Source organism: Panthera tigris, assembly GCF_018350195.1.
Source record: "Panthera tigris isolate Pti1 chromosome A1 unlocalized genomic scaffold, P.tigris_Pti1_mat1.1 chrA1_random_Un_scaffold_58, whole genome shotgun sequence".
NCBI classification, from domain to species: domain Eukaryota; kingdom Metazoa; phylum Chordata; class Mammalia; order Carnivora; family Felidae; genus Panthera; species Panthera tigris.
Window position 1 is genome coordinate 68,472 of NW_024962143.1, and position 21,301 is coordinate 89,772.

Consider the following 21,301-nt stretch of genomic DNA (forward strand, 5'->3'; position numbering starts at 1 on the left):
CAAGACAGTATGGTATTGGCACAAAAACAGACACACAGACCAATGGAATAGAATAGAAACCCCAGAGGTGAACCCACAAATGTATGGCCATCTAACCATTGACAAAGCAGGAAAGAGTATCCCATGGGAAAAAGAAGACAGTCTCTTTCTTCTGGGAGAACTGGACAGCAACATGCAGAAGAACGAAACTAGACGACTTTTCTTACACCATACACACAAATAAACTCAAAATGGATGAAGGACCTGAATGTGAGACAGGAAACCATCAAAACCCTGGAGGAGAAAGCAGGAAAAAACCTCTTTGACCTCCGCTGCAGGAATTTCTTACTTGGCACATCTCCAAAGGCAAGGGAATGGAAAGCAAAAATGAACTATTGGGATCTCGTCAAGATAAAAAGCTTCTGCACTGCAAAGGAATCAATCAACAAAACCGAAAGGCAACGGACAGAATGGGAGAAGATATTTGCAAATGACATATCAGATAAAGGAAGGGCTAATATCCAGAACCTGTAAAGAACTCACTAAACTCCACACCCACAAAACAAATAATCCAGGGAAGAAATGGGCAGAAGACATGAATAGACACTTTTCCAAAGAAGACATCCAGATGGACAACAGACACATGGAAAGATGCTCAACGTCACTCCTCATCAGGGAAATACAAATCAAAACCACACTGAGATACCACCTCACGCTGGTCAGAGTGGCTAAAATGAAAAAATCAGGAGACTACAGATGCTGGCAAGGATGTGGAGAAACAGGAACCCTCTTGCACTGTTGGTGGGAATGCAAACTGATGCAGCCACTCTGGAAAACAGCGTGGAGCTTCCTCAACTAATTAAAAATAGAACAACCCTATGACCCAGCAATAGCACTGCTGGGAATTTACCCAAGGGATACAGGAGTGCTGATGCATAGGGGTGCATGTACCCCAATGTATACAGTAGCACTTTCAACAATCGCCAAATTATGGAAAGAGCCTAAATGACCATCACCTGACTAATGGAGAAAGGAGATATGGTTTATATATACAGTGGAATACTATTTGGCAATGAGAAAGAGTGAAATCTGGCCATTTGCAACAACGTGGATGGAACTGGAGGGTATTATGCAAAGTGAAATAAGTCAGGCAGAGAAAGACAGATACCATATGATTTCACTTATATGTGGATCCTGAGAAACTTGACAGGAGACCATGGGTGGGGGGGGGGGGACGGGGGAAAAAAGTTACAGAGAGGGAGGGAGGCAAACAATAAGAGACTCGTAAACACTGAGCATAACCTAAGGGTTGATAGGAGGTGGGGGAGAGGGGAAAGTGGGTGATGGGTATTGAGAAGTCACCTGTCGGGATGAGCACTGGGTTTTGTATGGAAACCAATTTGACAATAGATTATATTTAGTAAAAAAAAATTACAAAATCAGCATAAAGAGATCAGTTGCATTTCTAAGCAATAACAATGAAATAGCTGAAAAAGAAATATAAGGAAAAAATCCCCTTCCCCAAAGCATCAAAAAGAACAAAATACTTTGGGATAAATTTAATCAAGGACTTTATGAAAGATAGGTACAGTAAAAACTACAAGACATTGGTAAAAGAAACAGCAGAGACACAAACAAATGGGAAGATACCCCGTTGTTTATGGATTCGAAAAAATAGTATCATTAAATATCCACATTACCTGAAACCACCTACAGAGTCAATGCAATCCTTGTCAAAATTCCAATGATGTTTTTCACAGAAATAGGAAAAGCATTCCTCAAATGTGTAAGGAACAAGAAAGACCCCAAATAGCCAAAGCAATCCTAAGAAAGAAGAACAAAGCTGGAAGCATCACACTTGCTGGTGTCACACTATTACAAAGTTATGGTAATAAAAACCGTATGAAGTTGCACAAAAACAAACACAAAGATGAATGAAACAGAATCAAGAACCCAGAAATAAACCCATGCATAAAGTCAACTAAAAACCCATGCATAAAGTCTCTTTGTTAAGAGACCCAAGAATACTCAAAAGAGAAAAGGTAATCTCTTCAATACATGATGGTGAGAAAATTGGATATTAACAAGCAAAAGAATAAAACTGTGCCTCTACCTTACACCACTCACAAAAGTCAACCCAAACGCAAATAAAGACTTCTATATAAAATCTTAAATCATAAAACTCCTAGAAGAAAACATAGGATAAAAGCTCCTTGACATAGATCTTACCAATGATTTAGGATAGGACATCCAAAGTACAAGCAATAAAAGCAAAACCAACCAATGCAATCAACAATGTTTCTGCACAGCAAAAGAAACAAGCAACATGACAGAAAGGCAACCTATGGAAAGGATGAAAACATTCGCAAGCTACAAATATGAAAAACGTCAATATCTAAAATGTGTAAGGAATTCGTACAATTCAACAGCTAAAAATAAATATAATTAAAAACTGGGCAAGGCACCTTAAAAGACGTCTCTCCTCAAAACATATTCAAATGGCCAAGGGTACACAAGAAGGTGCTCGATGCCACTATTCATCAGGAAAATGCAAATCAAAACTGCAGTATATAGATATCACTTTCACCTATTAAAATGGCTATTGTCAAAAAGACAAGAGATATCGTTGGCAAGGATGTACAGGAAAGGAATTCCTTGTACTCCTGTAGGACTGTAAATTGGGACAGCCACTATGTAAAACAGTATGGTGGCTCCTCAACAAACTAAAAATAGAACCTTCATATGAGCCAATAATCCCATTTCTGGGTATATATCTTAAAGACATGATATCTTTATCTTGGAGAGATATCTGCAGCCCTATGTTTATTGCAGCATTATTTACAATAGTCAAGAAACAACCTAAGCATCCATCGGTGGATCCATGGATTAAAAAATATGGTATACATTTACAATGGAATATTTTCAGCCACAAACAAGAAGGAAATCCTGCCATTTGTGGCAGCATGAGTGAAACTTGAGGGCTTTATGCTTAGTGAAAAGAACTCAGACACAAGAAGACAAACACTGTATGATCTGACTTATATGTGGAATTAAGAAAAAATTGCACGAAAAACAGAACAGACTGGTGGTTGCCAGGGTGAGGAGGCTGTGAGAAATGGGTAGATATTGGTCAAAGGGTACAAACTACCTGTTACAAGATTAATAAATTCTGGGGATTTAATGTGCAGGATGGTGATTACAGTGAACAATACTGTATCCTATCATTTGAAAGTTGCTACAAGACTAGGTCATCACAAACAAGAAATGATATTTATGTGAGATGATGGAAGTATTAACACTATTGTGGTAATCATTTGACAATATAAAAGTGTATCAAATTAATACAGGTACACCTTACAGTTCCACAGATGTGTGTTACTTATATCTCATAAATCTGGAAAAACTTCAAAAATTCAAAAGTACTCATATGTCATTATCTATCGCTCAAAAATAAAAATCATCTGATTAGTTATGCTTTTGTTTAAAAAAAATGGTTTGCGGTGCCTCGATGGCTCAGTTCGTTAAGTGTATGACTTTGGCTCAGTTTGTGATCTAAGGGTTTGTGGCTTCGAGACCCACATCGGGCTGTGTGCTGACAGCCCAGAGTCTGGAGCCTGCTTCGGAATCTTTGTCTCCCCCTCTCTCTGCCCCTCCCCAAATCTCACTTTGTCTCTCTCCAAATGAATAAACCTTAAAAAAATTTAAAAAAATGATTTGTTAACTTTTGTATACTTTTAGCCTAATATCTAATCCTAAAAGAAAAAAATGGGGGATTCACCAAAAAGAAAATTATAATTCTGTTTTGAAGGACTAAATGCATGCAACAGAATATTATTACCATACAGCTACGTACATTTCCAAAAAATAATGAAATTTCCCACAGATTATTTAGGACTTAAACATGAGACCCGAAGAGCACCAAAAACAAAAACAAAACTAACAATTGTGGTTTTTTTTTTTTTTTCAAAAAAACCTGTTACACAGATAACTTTTCTCATGGAAATAACATCCAAGAAAAGAAGAATCTTTCTGAAAGCAATTATCAAACAATTCCTCTTGACTCAAACTTCAAAAATGAATCTGTAATTATAGAATTTGAAATAGCTTTCATTTTGAACCCAGACTATAGAAGCAAATTTTAAGTAGAAAACATCTGGTGAAAGCCACCTCAAACTTAGAAAAAACAAAACAAAACAAAACAAAACAAAACAAAACAAAACAAAAAGAAACCCTAACACGTAGCCATGGTAAGAAGAAGCCACCAGAGTCAGTTTTAAATGTGTTAATCAATGCCCACCAGCCCTACTCACCAACCAATCCATTTCAACTCCTTCCTTCTGAAAGACAGCGAATAATGGACAAAAATCACTCCAATACACATGCTTCAGTGTGCCAACCAATCCACAACAGTCTCACCCAAATAAGCATGGTGCTTCAGATGATGACAAACCATTTAATTTTCTGAAAGTCCCCCAATCCTTAAACTCCACTCTTCCCCAAACCCTGTATAAGAATAGCAGACTGCTCTGTTAGAAAAGACTATACCTAACCAGCATAGCTCGCTCTTATTTGGAAGTGATCAATTCCAACTTCATCTTTTTATTTCAGATATTGAGGGCTCATAATCCTTTGGCAAGAATTTTTAAAGTCCTATAAAAATTTGCCACATATTTTAGTTTCCTTAATAAATATAAAGGAAGTTTGCTATTCCTTTGATACATTTCACCATAATGAAAACTAACATAAATACAACTAAAAGAATAAGTAGCAAGTAAACATAATATTGGGCCCCCAAAATCCAAAAACTGTATATAACTGGCAGGTTTAGTTGTCAGAATGAACCCACGCCAAACTTTGTCAAAGTGGGGACTAGTATTAGGTTAAAAAAATTACACACAAGTTAAACTCCGTTCACTCAATAAACATTATTGAATAAGTACTATATAGACTAGAACATTTTCTAGGCATTGAGGACATGGCAAAGAACAGATAACAATCCTACTCATGAGTGAAGTAAACATACAATAACAATAAGCTACACAGGCAAAATATACAGTATTAGAGGAGAAAAGCTAAAGCAGAGAAATCACATTTTGATGTGTTATAGGGAAAAGGGTAGTTGAAGTACTAGTCAGGATGGCCAAGAAAGGCCTTGCTGAGGAAGTGACTTTTAAGCAAAAACCTGAAAGGAAAAACAAACAACAAAGGAAAAATCAAGCCATGAGGTACCTGAGGGAAAGCATTCCAGACAGAGTCAACAGCAAGTACGGAAGTATGTCCAAAGTACTTAAAGAGTAGTGAGAAATCAGTATGGCTGGACAGAATGAAAGGGGTAGAAAAGAGCTCAAATCAGAGAGAGAGAAGGAGACACCTGATCATATACAGGCCTTGTCGGCATTAGGAAGAGTTTTGGCATGTACTCTGAGTGAAATGGGAGGCAATTAGGCTTGGAGCAGAGGAAGGACACAATCCGACTTATGATTTACTAGATTCAATGTGTTTAGAATTAACAGAAACAGAGGAAAAACAAAAGAAGAAACAAACAAACAAGAAGACCATTTAGTTACCTATTACACCAATATAAACAACAGATGACAGTCTATTGGTCATGGAAGATGTGTTTGGATTCTCGATATATTTGAAGGAAGACATGACAAGACTTGCTGACAGATGAGATGTGATGTGTATGAAAAAGAAAAAGAAAATAGAAGGAAAAAGTGAAAGGAAAAGAAAAAAAGACAGGAGTCAAAGATGACACCAAGTTTTTTAGCAGAGCAACTCATAGAACTGTTATTAACTCAATTAGGAAGGACATGAAAGGCAAATATTAAGAAAGAATATCAGGAGTTCAATTTGGGACATGTTAAGTTTGCAATAGCTATCCAGAAAGAGATATCAAGTAGGCAGTTTGATATGCGGGCCTGGAATTATGGAGAGAAATCCGGGCTGGAGATACAAACTTGAGGATCATTAGAATATACAAGATAGTAAAAGTCAAGAGAAGGAAAATCAAAGGCAAATTCCTGGAAGACATCAATGGGTTAAAAAGTGGGGGACGAGAAGAAACAAGCAAATCAGGCTGAGGTGTACAGACTAGAAAGGCAGCGGGAAAATCAGGTGAGTGAGTGATATCCTACAAGCACCATGGAGGCAGAATTTTGGAGGAGAGAGTTTTCCATTGGGTCAAATATTGCTGAAAGGTTAAGTAAAATGAGATGTATGAAATTATGTTTAGATTTATTAAAGTGAAAATCGGTGGTAACCTTGAAAAAACAATTCTGGAGGAGAGGGAAAATTGCTACAATGAATTCAAGAGTGGATGGGAGGGAGGGAAATCAGGATCAAAGAGTGAATAAGGCTCTTGAAGGATTTCATAGCTAAGTGGAATGGTCATGGTTGATCTAATTTTCTATTATTGCTGTAGTTTTCAATTGTTACATAATGATTAGGTAGTATTTTTGTAATATTTGGAAGTCTTAAAAATTGCATATATGTAACACTAGGTGTTTTTTTTTTTTGCTTTTTAAAATGTCAGACCAAAGTACTAAATAACTCAAAAAATTATACACTGAGAAGACTCCTTAAAATTTTTCTAGATATATAATATTATATAAGCTGATTACCATTTTTCTCATGCTTAGAAAGACCACAGAAAAACTAAGTTTCAAGGGCAGTATTTCGTGCTTGATAAAAATTATTGAACTCTAAAGGCACCTGGGTGGCCCAGTCCACAAAGCATCCAACTCTTGATTTCGGCTCACGTCATGATCTCTAGGTTCTCTAGCATCGAGCTCTGCACTGACAGCACGGAGCCTCCACAGGATTCTCTCTCTCCCTCTCTCTTTGCTCCTCCTCCACTCATGTGTGCATGCTCTCTCTCTCTCTCTCTCTCTCTCTCTCTCTCTCAAAATAAACAAACATTTTTAAAAAGTCACCCAACTCTAGGATATTTTACACTATCCAAAGTAATTAGTCATATTAAAATTTTATACACAGAAGTAAAAGGGGTTGGGAATGCAGAAAATAGTCCTACTTTGTAAACTGAATTGTCACAAATTGTATAACATGAAGGCACTGTTGAAAAATTTGGTGTGGTTCATGTTGAAATATATTCTCTAAAAAGGCAGGATAATGGCATGCAAGCAAGGTACCTTTATAAAAACGATTCATTGCATTACCAGCATCTTGGTTTATAGCACAGGGGCCATGAAATGTTTATATAGAATATGAGACATGTTGCCACGTGAATCCTCTTGGCAATATTCAGATTAAGTTGAGGGTCCAACATTGGAGCACTCATGCACTGGGAAACAAAACCAAAAATCTAATAATTAGCAATTTTGTTGGTAGACTGCCAGTGTAGCAGGGAACTTCTGTTTGCAATTCAGTAGATATTAAAAGTATTCTAACAAAATGTGCATAAGACATGACATCAAACCAAACCAAATGCTTTAAATATACTTTGTTAAACCATCAGTACACATAGACCTAAATTCATTTTTTAAAATGGTCACATGCCCCATTACTTTATAGAAGTGAAACTTTACCTCCTTATTAATGAATGGATATTTAGCCTATCTCTGGGGCACCTAGGTGGCTCTGTCTGGTGAGCATCTGACTGTTGATGTTGGTTCAGGTCATGATCTTGTGGTCGTGAGATCGAGCCCTGTGTTGGCCTCTGCACTGTTAACGTGGAGTCTGCTTGGGATTCTCTCTCTCTCCCTCTCTGTCTCTGCTCCCCCTCGATGCTTGGGCTCCCGAGTGTGCACATTCTCTGTCTGTCTCTCAAAATAAGTCAATAAACATTTAGACAATCTCCAAATGTTTGATATGGGAATGCTATAATAAATATCCTTCACATATACATGTAACATATTTGTATAAGTAACCTTAATATATCTGTCCTATTTTGTATATGTAATAATATATAATAAATGCCCTTATAGTGGTGTGTGTGTGTGTGTGTGTGTGTGTGTGTGTGTGTGTGTGTGTGTGTTTGCACGTGCAGGCGCATGTGCTTGCTTATAGAAGTCACGTATTTCAGAAGGACCCAGTCCTGGCTATGAAACCATTAGAATAAAGGGATGACCTGCCTGAAATATTTTTCTCACGTTATATTATTTATTTCTGACAGTGACAGAGACAGAACACAAGCAGGGGAGGGGCAGAGAAAGAGGGAGACACAGAATCTGAAGCAGGCTCCAGGCTCTGCTCTGTTAGCACAGAGCGTGATGCAAGGCTCAAGCTCGTGAAGTGCAAGATCATGACCTGAGCCAAAGTTGGATGCTTATCTATCAGTGCCACCCAGGTGCCCCGACATATTTGAAATTTTGAAATACACTGCTAAATCACCTTTCAGAAAGGAGTTACCAATTTCATCCAGCCACAGGGTCTAAGAATGTCATTTTCCTCACATTTCCTAACTTTGGTTATTTTTTTAAATAAAATATTTATCACTATGACTGCAAAAAACAGTATCTCATTGGTATTTACATTTTTCTCATTAGCACGTAGGATGAAATATCTCCACGAAAAATACAAAATTTTTTTCATCATGAACATTAGCTCAAACTAGAAAAGTTTGTTGCATAGGAAAATAACAATTACCTACTATTTAAATATTGCTATAGGCTTACCTATCAGAATCTTTATTTTCTGTAATAGGCAATTGATGGTTATCAGTTTTTCCATTCTGTCTTTGTGGAATTAATCCAGCAGCCGCAGCATCATGTATGTTTTCTGATACTTCCATGTCACTTCCTCTGTGCTTCTTTTTTTCTTCAACCTTTAATGGAACTTGATACTAAAGGTAATTGTTACTTTAGTCAATAAAAAGAAATTTTTTTCATTAACTTTATCAGTTGACACTTAGTTTGTCATAAATTCAATGGAGGAAAATATTTTGTGTTTACTTTATCATTACAAGTAATTGTAATTTTTATAAACTCGGCTTCATTTCTGATGGAATTTAAAAAAAGCAGAAGTTACCAAAATTTCTAAAAGGGATTTCTTAATTTTGTACTCTTATTCATATCCACACGTTGCTACTGAGAATTCCCCACCCATCCCCACCCCATCTGACCAAAAGATACAAAGAAATAAAAAGAGACAAAATTTATCCTTTTCTATCCTTACCACCTGGGTTTAACACAACAGCCAGATTTAAAACATGTGACATGGAGGTGCTCCTGTAACAAAACCAGGAAGCTTTCCCCTTTCTGCACGGAGCTATTCTTTCCCTGACTGACTTTTACAATTCTTTTTCTTTTGGAACTTAAGGTTCTCAAAAAAAGTGACAATGTCCCCTAAATTTATGAACCAAAGTTTGCCACAACACAAAAGGAACAAAGTGAAATGGACGTTAGGGTGGAATTCTGGGAAATTAGTAATGCTCTCCAAATCTCACATTCAATAACCATAAAACTTTATAGGGAGAGGGTATAAAAGTAATGATCACCTTTAATCCCATTTGCTACTGATAATGCGAGTAAAACTCAAAAAAGTTAAACGATTTGTCCCAAGTTCCTAAAGTGTCATTAGCTAGCATTTTATGGCACCAAAAGAGACGATACAATTCTTGAATGCTGAATCAGAGAAATGACCACAAATTCATTAAATTAGTCAGATGCATGAAAAGTGTGACTTTGGCACAGTAAATTAATACCTTGATAGGGGACGAGGAGATTAGCTACTTATTCTTTTTAAAGGAGGGTATCTCTAGGTTTTGTCTATTTCTAAAGTCCACACATCTCAAAACTCAGTTTTCTCCCTTAGAGTTAAATACTGAAGGTTTGCTGAAGGTTTATGCTACCTACATGGTAAAAATCATACAGGCCAAAAGGTATCATACGCTATTGCACATAAAGTGAAGGTTTGACTCAACAGAAACATCTGAGAATGAGACTAAAAAATGTGAAAAAAGGGGTGATCATACAAATAGCTGTTATTAAGCCTATCTCAAAGGAGTCATGTTGAAATGCTAAGTTCCAAGATTTTGAGTAAAGCAGACAAGACTGCCTATATTTGTGGGCAATAAGCTTAGGAATTCCCTGAGCCTGCACTGATGGGTTAACCAGGCATAGAAAATTACAAAGCCATAGGATGCTCACACCCAAGTTTGGGTAAACAATATTAGATATCTAGGTATAGAGAGGGAGGGGCAAAGGCTCCAAGACCAAGGTGTGAGAGGTAAACAAGATTAGATATTCAGGAGGACACACTCCCCAATTTAGTACTATGGCAGAAAGCTGCTTTCACAGGAAGGAAGGACCAAATGAGGTAAACAGGTAAATAGGGCTATAGGCTGTAGGCTGCAGGGTGAAGATGCCCAGAGGGGAGCTAATTAGCAAAAGAGAGGTGCCTTGTGGATCCTGAGGTAGCATCTGTCTTCTCCCCTAGACTAGCTAAGATAAACAGAGAAGCTGCCTCAGGTCAGCTGTTAACAACCATCTGCCAGGCACCAGGATTTTGTTTTATATTGACCCTAACACCTAACACCCTATATCTTGAAACCCCCTTTCCCTCATGCCCATGAGTTCATGTTCACAGATTGATTGTCTCTTTGTGCATGTCCATCACCATGTTTGGAAGCTTTCTGATCCTATTAAAAACAGAGCAAGGACCCTTAATCCGGGCTCATGTGTTCTCTGGGACATTAGCTATCTCTCCCATTGTAATCCTGCATCCCGCTGCTGTCTTGCTAGACAAGCAAGAACCCTAGACCCAGAGTCTACAGACACATACTGAAGCAATACATAGATTGCTTTAGCTGGGAATATGTGTTTATATTCCTTCTCTTAGTTACTGCTTCTTTCTCATTTTATTGTTTATGGAAATGCAATTTATATTTAAGCCAATATATTAAAAAAAAAAACAACCTGGAGATAATTATGTTTTTTAAGCAGTTTCTTTATGGTTATTCTGGTTCGTGAGGTCACATGGTACTTATATAGCTAAGTTAGTTTCCCAGTTCATATACTATTTGGAAGACTGACACAGAAACCTTAAGGAAAACAAATCACAAGAATGTTTCCCTGAACTCCTATTTGTTAGATAGCAGAAATAATCTATTTCCAGACACAATTACTTATTTAGACAATTCCATTGTATGCACACTCTTGTTCTCTTGAGTGGAAAATCAGAATCGATCAGATAATTGCTAAAGAGAAAAAAAAAAAAAACAACAAGAGTAACAGCAAGGCGGACCTCCTTCTCTTTTGGAGGTTGATCTTTCTCTCTTTCCAAAGTCAGGAACTCTACTTGTGACATGCCTATCTCATTCTTAAACCTTTGCATATCTTGATGTAATTCTTCACTTAGATGTACTTCAGATGCTGGAAAACTAGATGCTGAAGAAGAACTCACAATTTCTAATTCAGAATCAACACTTTTATAGTTATGAGTACTGTCATTATCTGCATATAATGGCTTCTGGAAAAAAGTCTTGTACTGGTTTTGTTTTCTCGTAAGTGTTTGTGACAGCAGAAATATCATGCTTTTTTGTTTGAACCATGTGTTTCATCACATCGCAGCAGGCAAGCCACAAATCAAAAAGTCTCTCTGAATCACTACACTGAGGTCTGATTTAAAATCGGTGGTCGTGCTCGCTTCGGCAGCACATATACAATCGGTGGTATTTTGGTCCATATTTTTTGCCATTAGCATGTCAAACTCTCTTGGCCTTCCTTCACTTTAAATGTAACTAGTGGGTTCCTTGCTTTTTTATTTTCTATATCATTTTAAAAATCCTCGTTGTTAAAAAGGTGCTCAATGTCTGGTTTGTTCTCATTTTCATAGTCTGATTTACTTTATTTCTTTCTTTAATTTGAAATTTATTGTCAAATTGGTTTCCATACAACACCCAGTGTTCATCCCAACAGGTGCCCTCCTCAATGCCCATCACCCAGCCTCCCCTCCCTCCCATCCCCCATCAATCCTCAATTTATTATCAGTTTGTAAGAGTCTCTTATGGTTTGGCTCTCTCCCTCTTTAAGGTTGTTTTTTTTTTTTTTTCACTTCCCCTCCCCCATGGTCTTCTGTTAAGTTTCTCAGGATCCACAAAAGAGTGAAAACATATGGTATCTATCTTTCTCTGTATGACTTATTTCACTTAGCATCACACTCTCCAGTTCCATCCACGTTGCTACAAAAGGCCATATTTCATTCTTTCTCATGGCCAAGTAAGTATTCCATTGTGTATATAAAGCACAATTTCTTTATCCATTCGTCGGGTGATGGACATTTAGACTCTTTCCATAAATTTGGTGATTGTTGAAAGTGCTGCTATCAACATTGGGGTACAAGTGCCCCTACGCATCAGCACTCCTGTATCCCTTGGGTAAATTCCTAGCAGTGCTACTGCTGGGTCATAGGTTAGGTCTATTTTTCATTTTTTGAGGAACCTCCACACTGTTTTCCAGAGTGGCTGCACCAGTTTGCATTCCCACCAACAGTGCAAGAGGGTTCTTGTTTCTCCACATCCTCCCCAGCATCCATAGTCTCCTGATTTGATCATTTAGCCACTCTTGACTGGTGTGAGGTGGTATCTCAGTGTGGTTTTGATTTATATGTCCCGGATGATTTGCTTTCATTTAAAGAAAGCTTAGAAGATGACTGGCAAGCATATTCTGGGGACCCAGAGTATGAATGAGAGAGAATGACATTTTCAAGACTAGGCTCTTTTTGTTCAGGAAATGCCTGAAATACTACCGAGACAGACACTCCAAATGCATCTTCTTCCTCACAGTCAAGTACAGTATTTGTCCAATTCGAAGGTATTTCCTTTCAGTTGGATCCTCCTTAGAGTGACCCCGTGGTGGTTCTTCTTCAAGATGAGTAAGAATGCTGTATTGTTAACAAATTTCACCAAACTTCAGCTTTCACTCACTGGTGATGAGTTTTAAGCTATTTTTCCAGTCTAATTTGCCTCATTTGATCCACATTTCCTCAAAGTTTTGCATAGAAGCATGTCTTAAATATAGAGATATATCATGCTCCCTATCACATTCCTTATTCATTGCTGGTCCTTGAGCCATTTTTTGCAGTTGCAAAAACGGGTGGTTAATTTCCTTGTTTTGATTTTCACATGTCTTTTCTGCCAGGATACATGTTTGTAAAAACACCTTGTCCTTAAGTAATCAAGTACGGACAAAGAAAAATGAGAAAATAATTACAATTGTACTGTTAACTTTCTTCATCTATGTTTAGCTGTTCCCAAGTCACTGGATTGTAACTTCCTGTAAGAAGTGAAAACTAACTTGCCTTAGCCTAAGACAGAAGAAAAATATGAACTCATAAACTTAAGCTTGTCAGTTTTTGGAACTAAACAATTCATTACGTGTTAAATCGACCAAAAAATAAGTTAGATGATTTTTAATGTTACAAACCTTAAAAACTATTTAGCTTACCATCCCTTATAACGAGCACTAAAGTGTATTTGAGTACTTTTTAAAGATTAGTAACTAGAGAATTAGAAAACTTTAAATTATTAGCAGCCAAATCAATCAATATCAAAGAGAAAGAAATATGCTGGCAGTGTGAATCGGCTTAAGATTCTCTCTCTCACCCTGCCCTCACCTACCCACGTGCTCTGTCCTCACTCTCTCTCTCAAAAGTAAGAATTAATAGAAAAAGAAACCATAAGGAACAGAAAATACATTTACATGATGGTACTCTATTTATTGAAAAAATCTGTGTGTAAGTTGATTCCCACAGTACAAACCCACATGGTTCAAGGGTCAACTGTATACCTATATGATGTCTCCTCTAAGAGATTACCAGAACTTAACATAGTGTCAAATTAGAAAATCAAAAACCCATTCCTACTTTCCCATTCTTTTCTGGACACTACGACCATTTTATTGGCCTTCAGACATCTTCACATTTAAAACAAATATTCTTGGGGTGTCTGGGTGACTTAGTCGATTAGGCGCCCAACTTTGGCTCAGCTCATGTTCTCACAGTTCATGAGTTCAAGTCCTGCATTGGGCTCTTTGCTCTCAGTGCAGAGCCTGCTTCGGATCTTCTGTCCCCCCACCCCACTCTCAACAAGATCCATGCTCTCACTGCAGAGCCTGATGGGGGTTAAGAACCCACGTACAGCGAAACATGACCTGAGCCAAATTCAAGTGTCGGACGCTTCACCTACTGAGCCACCCAGGCCCACATCTTTTCTTTCCTTTGCTTTCCCTTTCTTCTCTTTTCCCTTTTTTCTCTTTCTACTCTCCTCTTTCCTCTTCTCCCTTTGGAAACAGCCTAGTAGTCTCGAGTTGACATGGGTCAAAGCTAATTATATATCTACATATATATAGGTATATATAGATATATCTATATATTTTTTTCCTTTGTTCCTCTGTTCTGGTTCTTTGTTTGTTTGATTGCGCATTTTCTGTATAATTTTCTAGATCTCCTTCTTCATTTTCCTCCCTCTCTTTCTGGATTAAGCCATATAGCTCCTTTGAGTCACTACCTGGTCTTTTTTTCCACTCCAGTCATTTCTCTTTTTGTTTGGGCTAAGGATTCTTCACCACCTTCTTCTCCTTGTTTCCAGGATTACTTCAACAAACAAATCAAAGCACACCTGGTGGAAGGCCCAAACTGCCACTCCAAGTAGCGAGAACAGCAGCCAAAGACACACCAAAAGAGTGCACACAACACACTCCAAAACACATTTGTTCAACTGCCAGGCCCTGGACAGTATAGGAGCTCTTTTTAATATAGTAGTACTCGCAGGTGTGGGACAGAGAACAAGCTATTCAAACACATAAAGGGCAGGAATCTAGCCAAAACGACGAAATCGAAGAATTCCGCTCAAAAAAAATTCCGGGAAGAAAGGACAGCCAGTGAAGTGCTCAAAAGAGACAGAAACAATATGTGTGAGCACATTTTAGGAATGACACTCATAAGACGCATAGTTGCGCTTGAAACCACGCATAGAAGACAGCAGACAATCTACTGCTTCAGAGGTCAAGGACCTAAGGAATCGTCACGATGAACGCTGAAAATGAAATGCTGTAAAGGAGATACAAAGTAAACTAGATGCAGTGACAGCAAGGATGGGAGAAGCAGCAGACAGAATCGGTGAAACAGAAGATACAATTGTGGACAAAGATGAAGCAGAGAAAGGAAAGGAAGGGAATGACTAGATCACGAGGCAGGTACTAGAGACCTACGTGATTCGGTGAGATGAAATATTAGCCACATCCTAGGAGTCCCAGAAGAAGAAGAGTGAGAGAAAGGGGCAGAAGGTTTGTTTGAACAACGTATAGCTGGGAGCTTCCCTCATCTGGGGAAGGAAACGGTCATCCAAGTCCTGGCGGCACAGAGAATTCCTTTCCAAATCAACAAACCCAGCTCAACACCACGACATGCCATAGCGAAACTGGAAAACTACAAAGATAAGGAGAGGATTCTGAAAGCAGCTAGGGACAAACGGGTCTTATTCGACAAGGGAAGACACAGAAGGGTAGCAGCAGACCTGTCCAAAGAAACTTGGCAGGGCAGAAGGGAGGGGTAGCAAACGGTCAGTGTGCTGAATGGGAACATATGCGGCGAAGAATCCCTTCCCCAGCAAGGCTGTCATTTAGAATAGAAAGAGAGAGAAAAGCTTTCCCAGACAAACAAAACCTAATGCAGTTCATGACCACGAAACCAGCCCTGCAGGAGACCCTAAGGGGCGAGTCTGTGAGTGGAAAGCAGCAGAGACTACAAAGGACCAGAGGCCTCACCAAAAGCATGAAACCTTCAGATAACACAATGACACTAAATCCATTTCTTTAACTAATCACTCTGAGTGTGAATGGACTCAATGCCCCAATCAAAAGACACAGGGAATCAGAATGGATAAAACACAAAACAAAACCAAACAACAAGATCCATCTATATGTTGTCAACAAGACACTGATGTTATACCCCAGGACACCTCCAGATTCAAAGTGAAGCTATGGGAAACCACCTATCATGCTACTAGAAGTCAAAAGAAAGCTGGAGTCGCCACACTTCTACCAGAAAGACTAGATTTTAAACCAGAGACTGTAGTAGCAGATTCAGAAGGGCATTGGATCATAATTAAGGGGTCTATCCATCAAGAGGAGCTAACAATTGCAAATGTTTATGGCCCCAGAGTGAAACGCCCACACATATGAATCGATTAATCACAAACATGATTAAATGTATACATACAAATACCATGATTGTAGACGACATTAAGATTCCACTCATGGCAATAGGTGGATCATCAAGGCAGAAAATCAGTAAGGAAACACAGATCCAATGTGTCATTGGACCAGATGTATTCAGATATACATAGATATATATTGGCCTAATATATGCATTTATATACATGGATATCAACACCGATATATTAAGATCTTTTCATCCAACAGCAGTAGAACGCACATTCTTCTTAAGTGCACATAGAACCTTCTCCAATATAGATCACATCCTGGGTCACAAAACAGCCCTCCACAAATATAAAAGGACTGATATCATACCATGCATATTTTCAGATCACAAGGCTCAGACACTTGGAATCAACAGCAAGAACAAAAACTGGAAAGCCTCAAAATGCTTGGAGGTTACAGAACTTCCTACTCAATAAAGAATGGGTCCACCAGGCGATTAAGGAAGAAATTAAAAACCATATGGAAGCAAATGAAAATGAAAACACGCAATCCAAACCCTTTAGGATGCAGCAAAGGCAGTCCTTAGAGGAAAATACATTGCAATCCAGGCCTATCTCCAGAAGCAATGATGGTCCCAAATACAGAAACTAACTTCACTCCTAAACGAACTAGAAACACAGCAGCAAAGAAAGCCCTACGTCAGCAGAAGAAGGGAAACAAAAAAGAGTAGAGCAGAAATAAATCCTATAGAATCCAAAAACAAGGTTGCACACATCAATCAATATAAGAGATGTGTTTTTTTTTAAATAAACAAAATTGATAACCCCCTAGCCACACTTCTCAAAAAGAAGAAAGAGAGGCCCAAACAGATAAAATCACAAATGAAAGACGAGAAATCACAACCAACACCACAGAAATACAACAAGGATCCGAGGATACTATTAAAAAGTATATGTCAACAACCTGGACAACCTGGAAGACATGGACAAATTCCTAGACACCCACACATTACCAAAAGCCAAACGGGAAGAAATAGAACACATGAACAGACCCATAACCCGTGAAGACATTCAATCAGTTATTACAAATCTCCCAACAAATAAGAGTCCTGGGCAGGATGGCATCCCAGGGGAATCCTACCAGACCTTTAAAGCAGAGTTAATCCTTCTTATTCTCAAGCTGTTCTAAAAAAATAGAAATGGAAGGAAAGCTTCTGGACTCCTTCTATGAAACCAGCATTACGTTGATTTCCAAAGCAGACAGAGACCCCACTAAAAAGCAGAATGACAGGCCAATGTCCCTGATGAACATGGATGCAAACCTTCTCAACAAGATACTAACAAATGTAATGCAACGGTATATTAAGAGTATGATTCGCCCGGATCAAGTGCGATTCATTCCTGGGCAGCAGGGCTGGTTCAATATTCACAAATCAATCAACATGACACGTCCCATGAAGAGAAGAAAGGATAAGAACCATACGATCCTATCAATAGATGCAGGGAATGCATTTGACAAAATACAGCACCTTTTCTTAATACAACCGTCAAGAAAATCAGATAGAAGGAATAGACCTTCAAACCCTAAAAGCCACATATGAACGGCCCACAGCTAAAGCCTCCTCCATGGAGAAACACTGAGAGCTTTTCCCCTGAGATCAGGAACATGAAAGGATTTCTACTCTCACCACTGTTGCTTAACATAATGTTGGAAGTCCTAGACTCAGACATCACACAACAAAATGAAATAAAAGGCATCCAAGTTGGCAAAGAAGAGGTCAAACATTCACAGTTGGCAGATGACACGATACTCTATGTGGACATCCTGAAAGCCTCCACCAAAAACTGCTAGAATGGACAGATGCATTCAGCAAAGCTACAGGATAAAAATCAATGCACCCAAATCGGTTGCATGTCTATACACCAGTCATGAAGCATTAGAAAGAGATATCAAGGAATCGATCCCATTTACCACTGCACCAAACCATAAAATACCTGGCATTAAACCTAACCAAAGAGGTAAAAGATCTGTATGCTGAAAACTATAGACAACTTATGAAAGAAACTGAAGAACACACAAAGAACCCGGAAAATATCCCATGCTCATGGGTTGCAAGAACAAACATTGTTAAAATGTCAATACTACCCAAAGAAATCTGTACATTCAATGCAATCCCAATCAAAATAACATCAGCATTCTTCACAGAACTAGAACAAACAATCCTAAACTTTGGAGAGAACCACAAAAGACCGAGAACAACCAAAGTAAGGTTGAAAAAGAAAACCAGAGTGGGGGAGGCATCACAATCCCGGACTTTAGCCTGAACTACAAAGCTGGACTCCTCAAACGCACAGTATTAGCTCCAAACAAGCACAGAGGCCAATGGAATAGAATAGAGAACCCAGAAATGGGCCCACAGATGTGTGGCCAACTAAGCTCCAACAAAGCAGGAAAGAGTAGCCAATGCAAAAAAGACAGTCTCTTTAGCTAATGGTGCTGGGAGAACTGGACAGCAACATGCACAAGAGTGAACCTGGACCACTTTCTTACACCTTACACAAACATAAACTCCAATGCATAAAAAAGCTAACCATGAGACGGGAAACCATCAAAATCCTAGAGGAGAAAACAGGCAACCACCTCTCTGACCTCGGCTGCAGCAATTACTTACTTGACATGTCTCCAAAAGCAAGGGAAATAAAAGCAAAAGTGAACTTTTGGGACCTCATCAAGATACAAAGCTGCCACACAGCAAAGGCAACAATCAACAACTTTAAAGGCAACCAACGGAATGGGAGAAGATATGTATTTGCAAATGGCATATCACATAAAGGGTTAGGATAAAAAAGTCTATAAAGAACTTGCCAAACTCAACACCCGGAAACCAAGTGAGCGAAGAAAGGGGCAGAGGACGTGAACAGACACTTTTCCAAAGGAGACATCCAGATGGCCAACGGACACATGCAAAGATGCTCAACATCACGCATCATCCAGGAAATACAAATCAAACCCCACTGGGATAACACCTCAATCAGTCAGAGTGTGGTGGTGAAATTCACAACTCTGGAAATAACAGATGTTGGCGACGATGTGGCGAAATGGGAACCCTCTTGCACTGTTGGTAGCAATGCAAATGGGGGCCGCCACTGTGGAAAATAGTGTGGAGGTTCCTCAAAAAATTAAAAATAGAATTACCCTACAACCCAGCAACAGCACTATTAGGCATTTATCCAAAGGATACAGGAGTGCTGATTTGTAAGGGCACATGTACCCCAGAGTTGATAGCAGTTCTATCAACAATCGCCAAATTATGGAAAGAGCCCAAATGTCCATCAACTGATGAATGGCTAAAGAAGACGTGGTGATCTATCTACAATGGAATAATACGACCTGGCCATGAAAAAGAATGGAATCTTGCCATTTGCAACACTGTGGAAGCAACTGGAAGGTATGATGCTAAATGAAATAAGTCGGTCAAGAGAAAGATATCATATGTTTTCACTCATATGTGGAATTTGAAAACTTCACACAAGACCATAGGGGAAGGGAAAGAAAAAAAAATGGTTACAAATACCTAGAGGGAGGCAAACCATATGACGCTCTTAAAAGACAGAGAACAAGCTGAGGGTTGATGGGGGTGGGGAGTTAAGGGGGTGGAAAAAAGGGATGGTGGGCATTGAGGAGGGCCCTGGGGTTATCTGGAAGTGATGAATTCGAGGAATCTACTCCCGAAGCCAAGACTACACTGTACACACTATATATTCCCTAACTGGACACTAAATTGTAAAATAATAAAAATAAAGAATAAATAAAGAATAATAATGAAAACAGGGGAGGGGCGCCTGGGTGGCTCAGTCAGTTAAGTCTCCGACTTTGGCTTACGTCATGAGCTCTTGGTTCATGAGTTCGACTCCGCATCAGTCTCTCTGCTGTCAGCACAGAGCCTGCTTTGGACCCTCTGTACCCTCTCCCTACCCCTCCCCTTCTCCTTCACTTTCTCTCTCTCAAAAATAAACAAACACTAAAAATATTCTTAAGGAGTAAAAATAATACAATCACAAAAGCAGGGGAAAAAACATGAGTTTCAAGATTTCAACTCCCTATTTCAACAGTAGTTTTAAGGATGTAAAATATGTTTTTACTAATATACACAAATAGTCATTTCTGTAATGAATGGCATTAAGAGTCATAAAATGTTTTAACTGTGAAACACCAATTCAGGATTTTATAAGAATACTGCTTTTTGAAAATTAATCTTGGGACGCCTGGGTGGATCAGTCAGTTGAACATCCAACTCTTAGTTTCAGCTCGAGTCATGATCCCAAGGCCGTGGGATCAAGTCCTGCGTCAGGTCCACAGGAAGCATGGAGTCAGCTTGCGATTCATATGCTCCCTCACTCTCTCTCAAGAATCAACATTAAAAAAAATAGTAAAACTAATAAAAAAGTTAATCTTAAGGGACAAGACTTAAAGCATAGAAGAGAAATACAGGATTACAGAATTTTGAGCCATTTTCCAGGACTACCACGATTTCCAAGAAAAATATAAAAACCGATTTTAAACTTCATATAGTTTTATTATTCCACTGGGGACAGCATATGAAGAACTCTAATTTCCTGTCTACACCATATAGGAAGGTGGTTAAGGACCAAAGAAGGAATCTAGCATTAAGCAACTAATATATTTATGATCATCCAATTTGAAGATTTTAAAGTCTTCCAATACATGTTTGATTATCAAGGAAGACTGAACATTCCCAGGAGGAAAGAAGATAGGGACCAAAAAAAAAAAAAATCAACTCAGCAGTCTTTCTCAGTTTTAGACATGAAAGAATTTACATGCTAAATTGAACAACTATGAATACTAAAGTTTCCCCTGAATAATATAAAATGTATCTTGGGGTGCCTGGGGGACTCATTCGGCTAAGCATCCGACTTTGGCTCAGGTCACGATCTCATGGTTCCTGAGCTCGAGCCCCGCGTGTCAGGCTCTGTGCTGACAGCTCAGAGCCTGAAGCCTGCTTCAGATTCTATGTCTCCCTCTCTCTCTGCTCTTCCCCCGCTCATGCTCCATCTCTCTCAAAAGTAAATAAATATTGTTTTAAAAATGTATCTATAGTCGGAACTCTTCAAAAAAGTAAAAATCACCTCCTACAACGAATTTTGCATACCCCCTTGGCAACCTTTCCTGCCTTATGATTC

General features: G+C 38.7%; 1 protein-coding gene across 4 annotated transcripts in view; it reads right to left on the reverse strand.

Annotated features, from left to right (window-relative positions):
* LOC102962413 (ankyrin repeat domain-containing protein 26-like) overlaps positions 1 to 21,301 on the reverse strand; it is a 138,698-nt gene that overhangs the window by 68,130 nt on the left and 49,267 nt on the right. For all 4 annotated transcript variants that reach the window (XM_042977070.1, XM_042977069.1, XM_042977071.1 and 1 more), the window contains one exon: positions 8,616 to 8,782. In XM_042977070.1, coding sequence (XP_042833004.1) covers positions 8,616 to 8,782 — 167 coding nt within the window. The remainder of the gene's footprint in view (positions 1 to 8,615; positions 8,783 to 21,301) is intronic.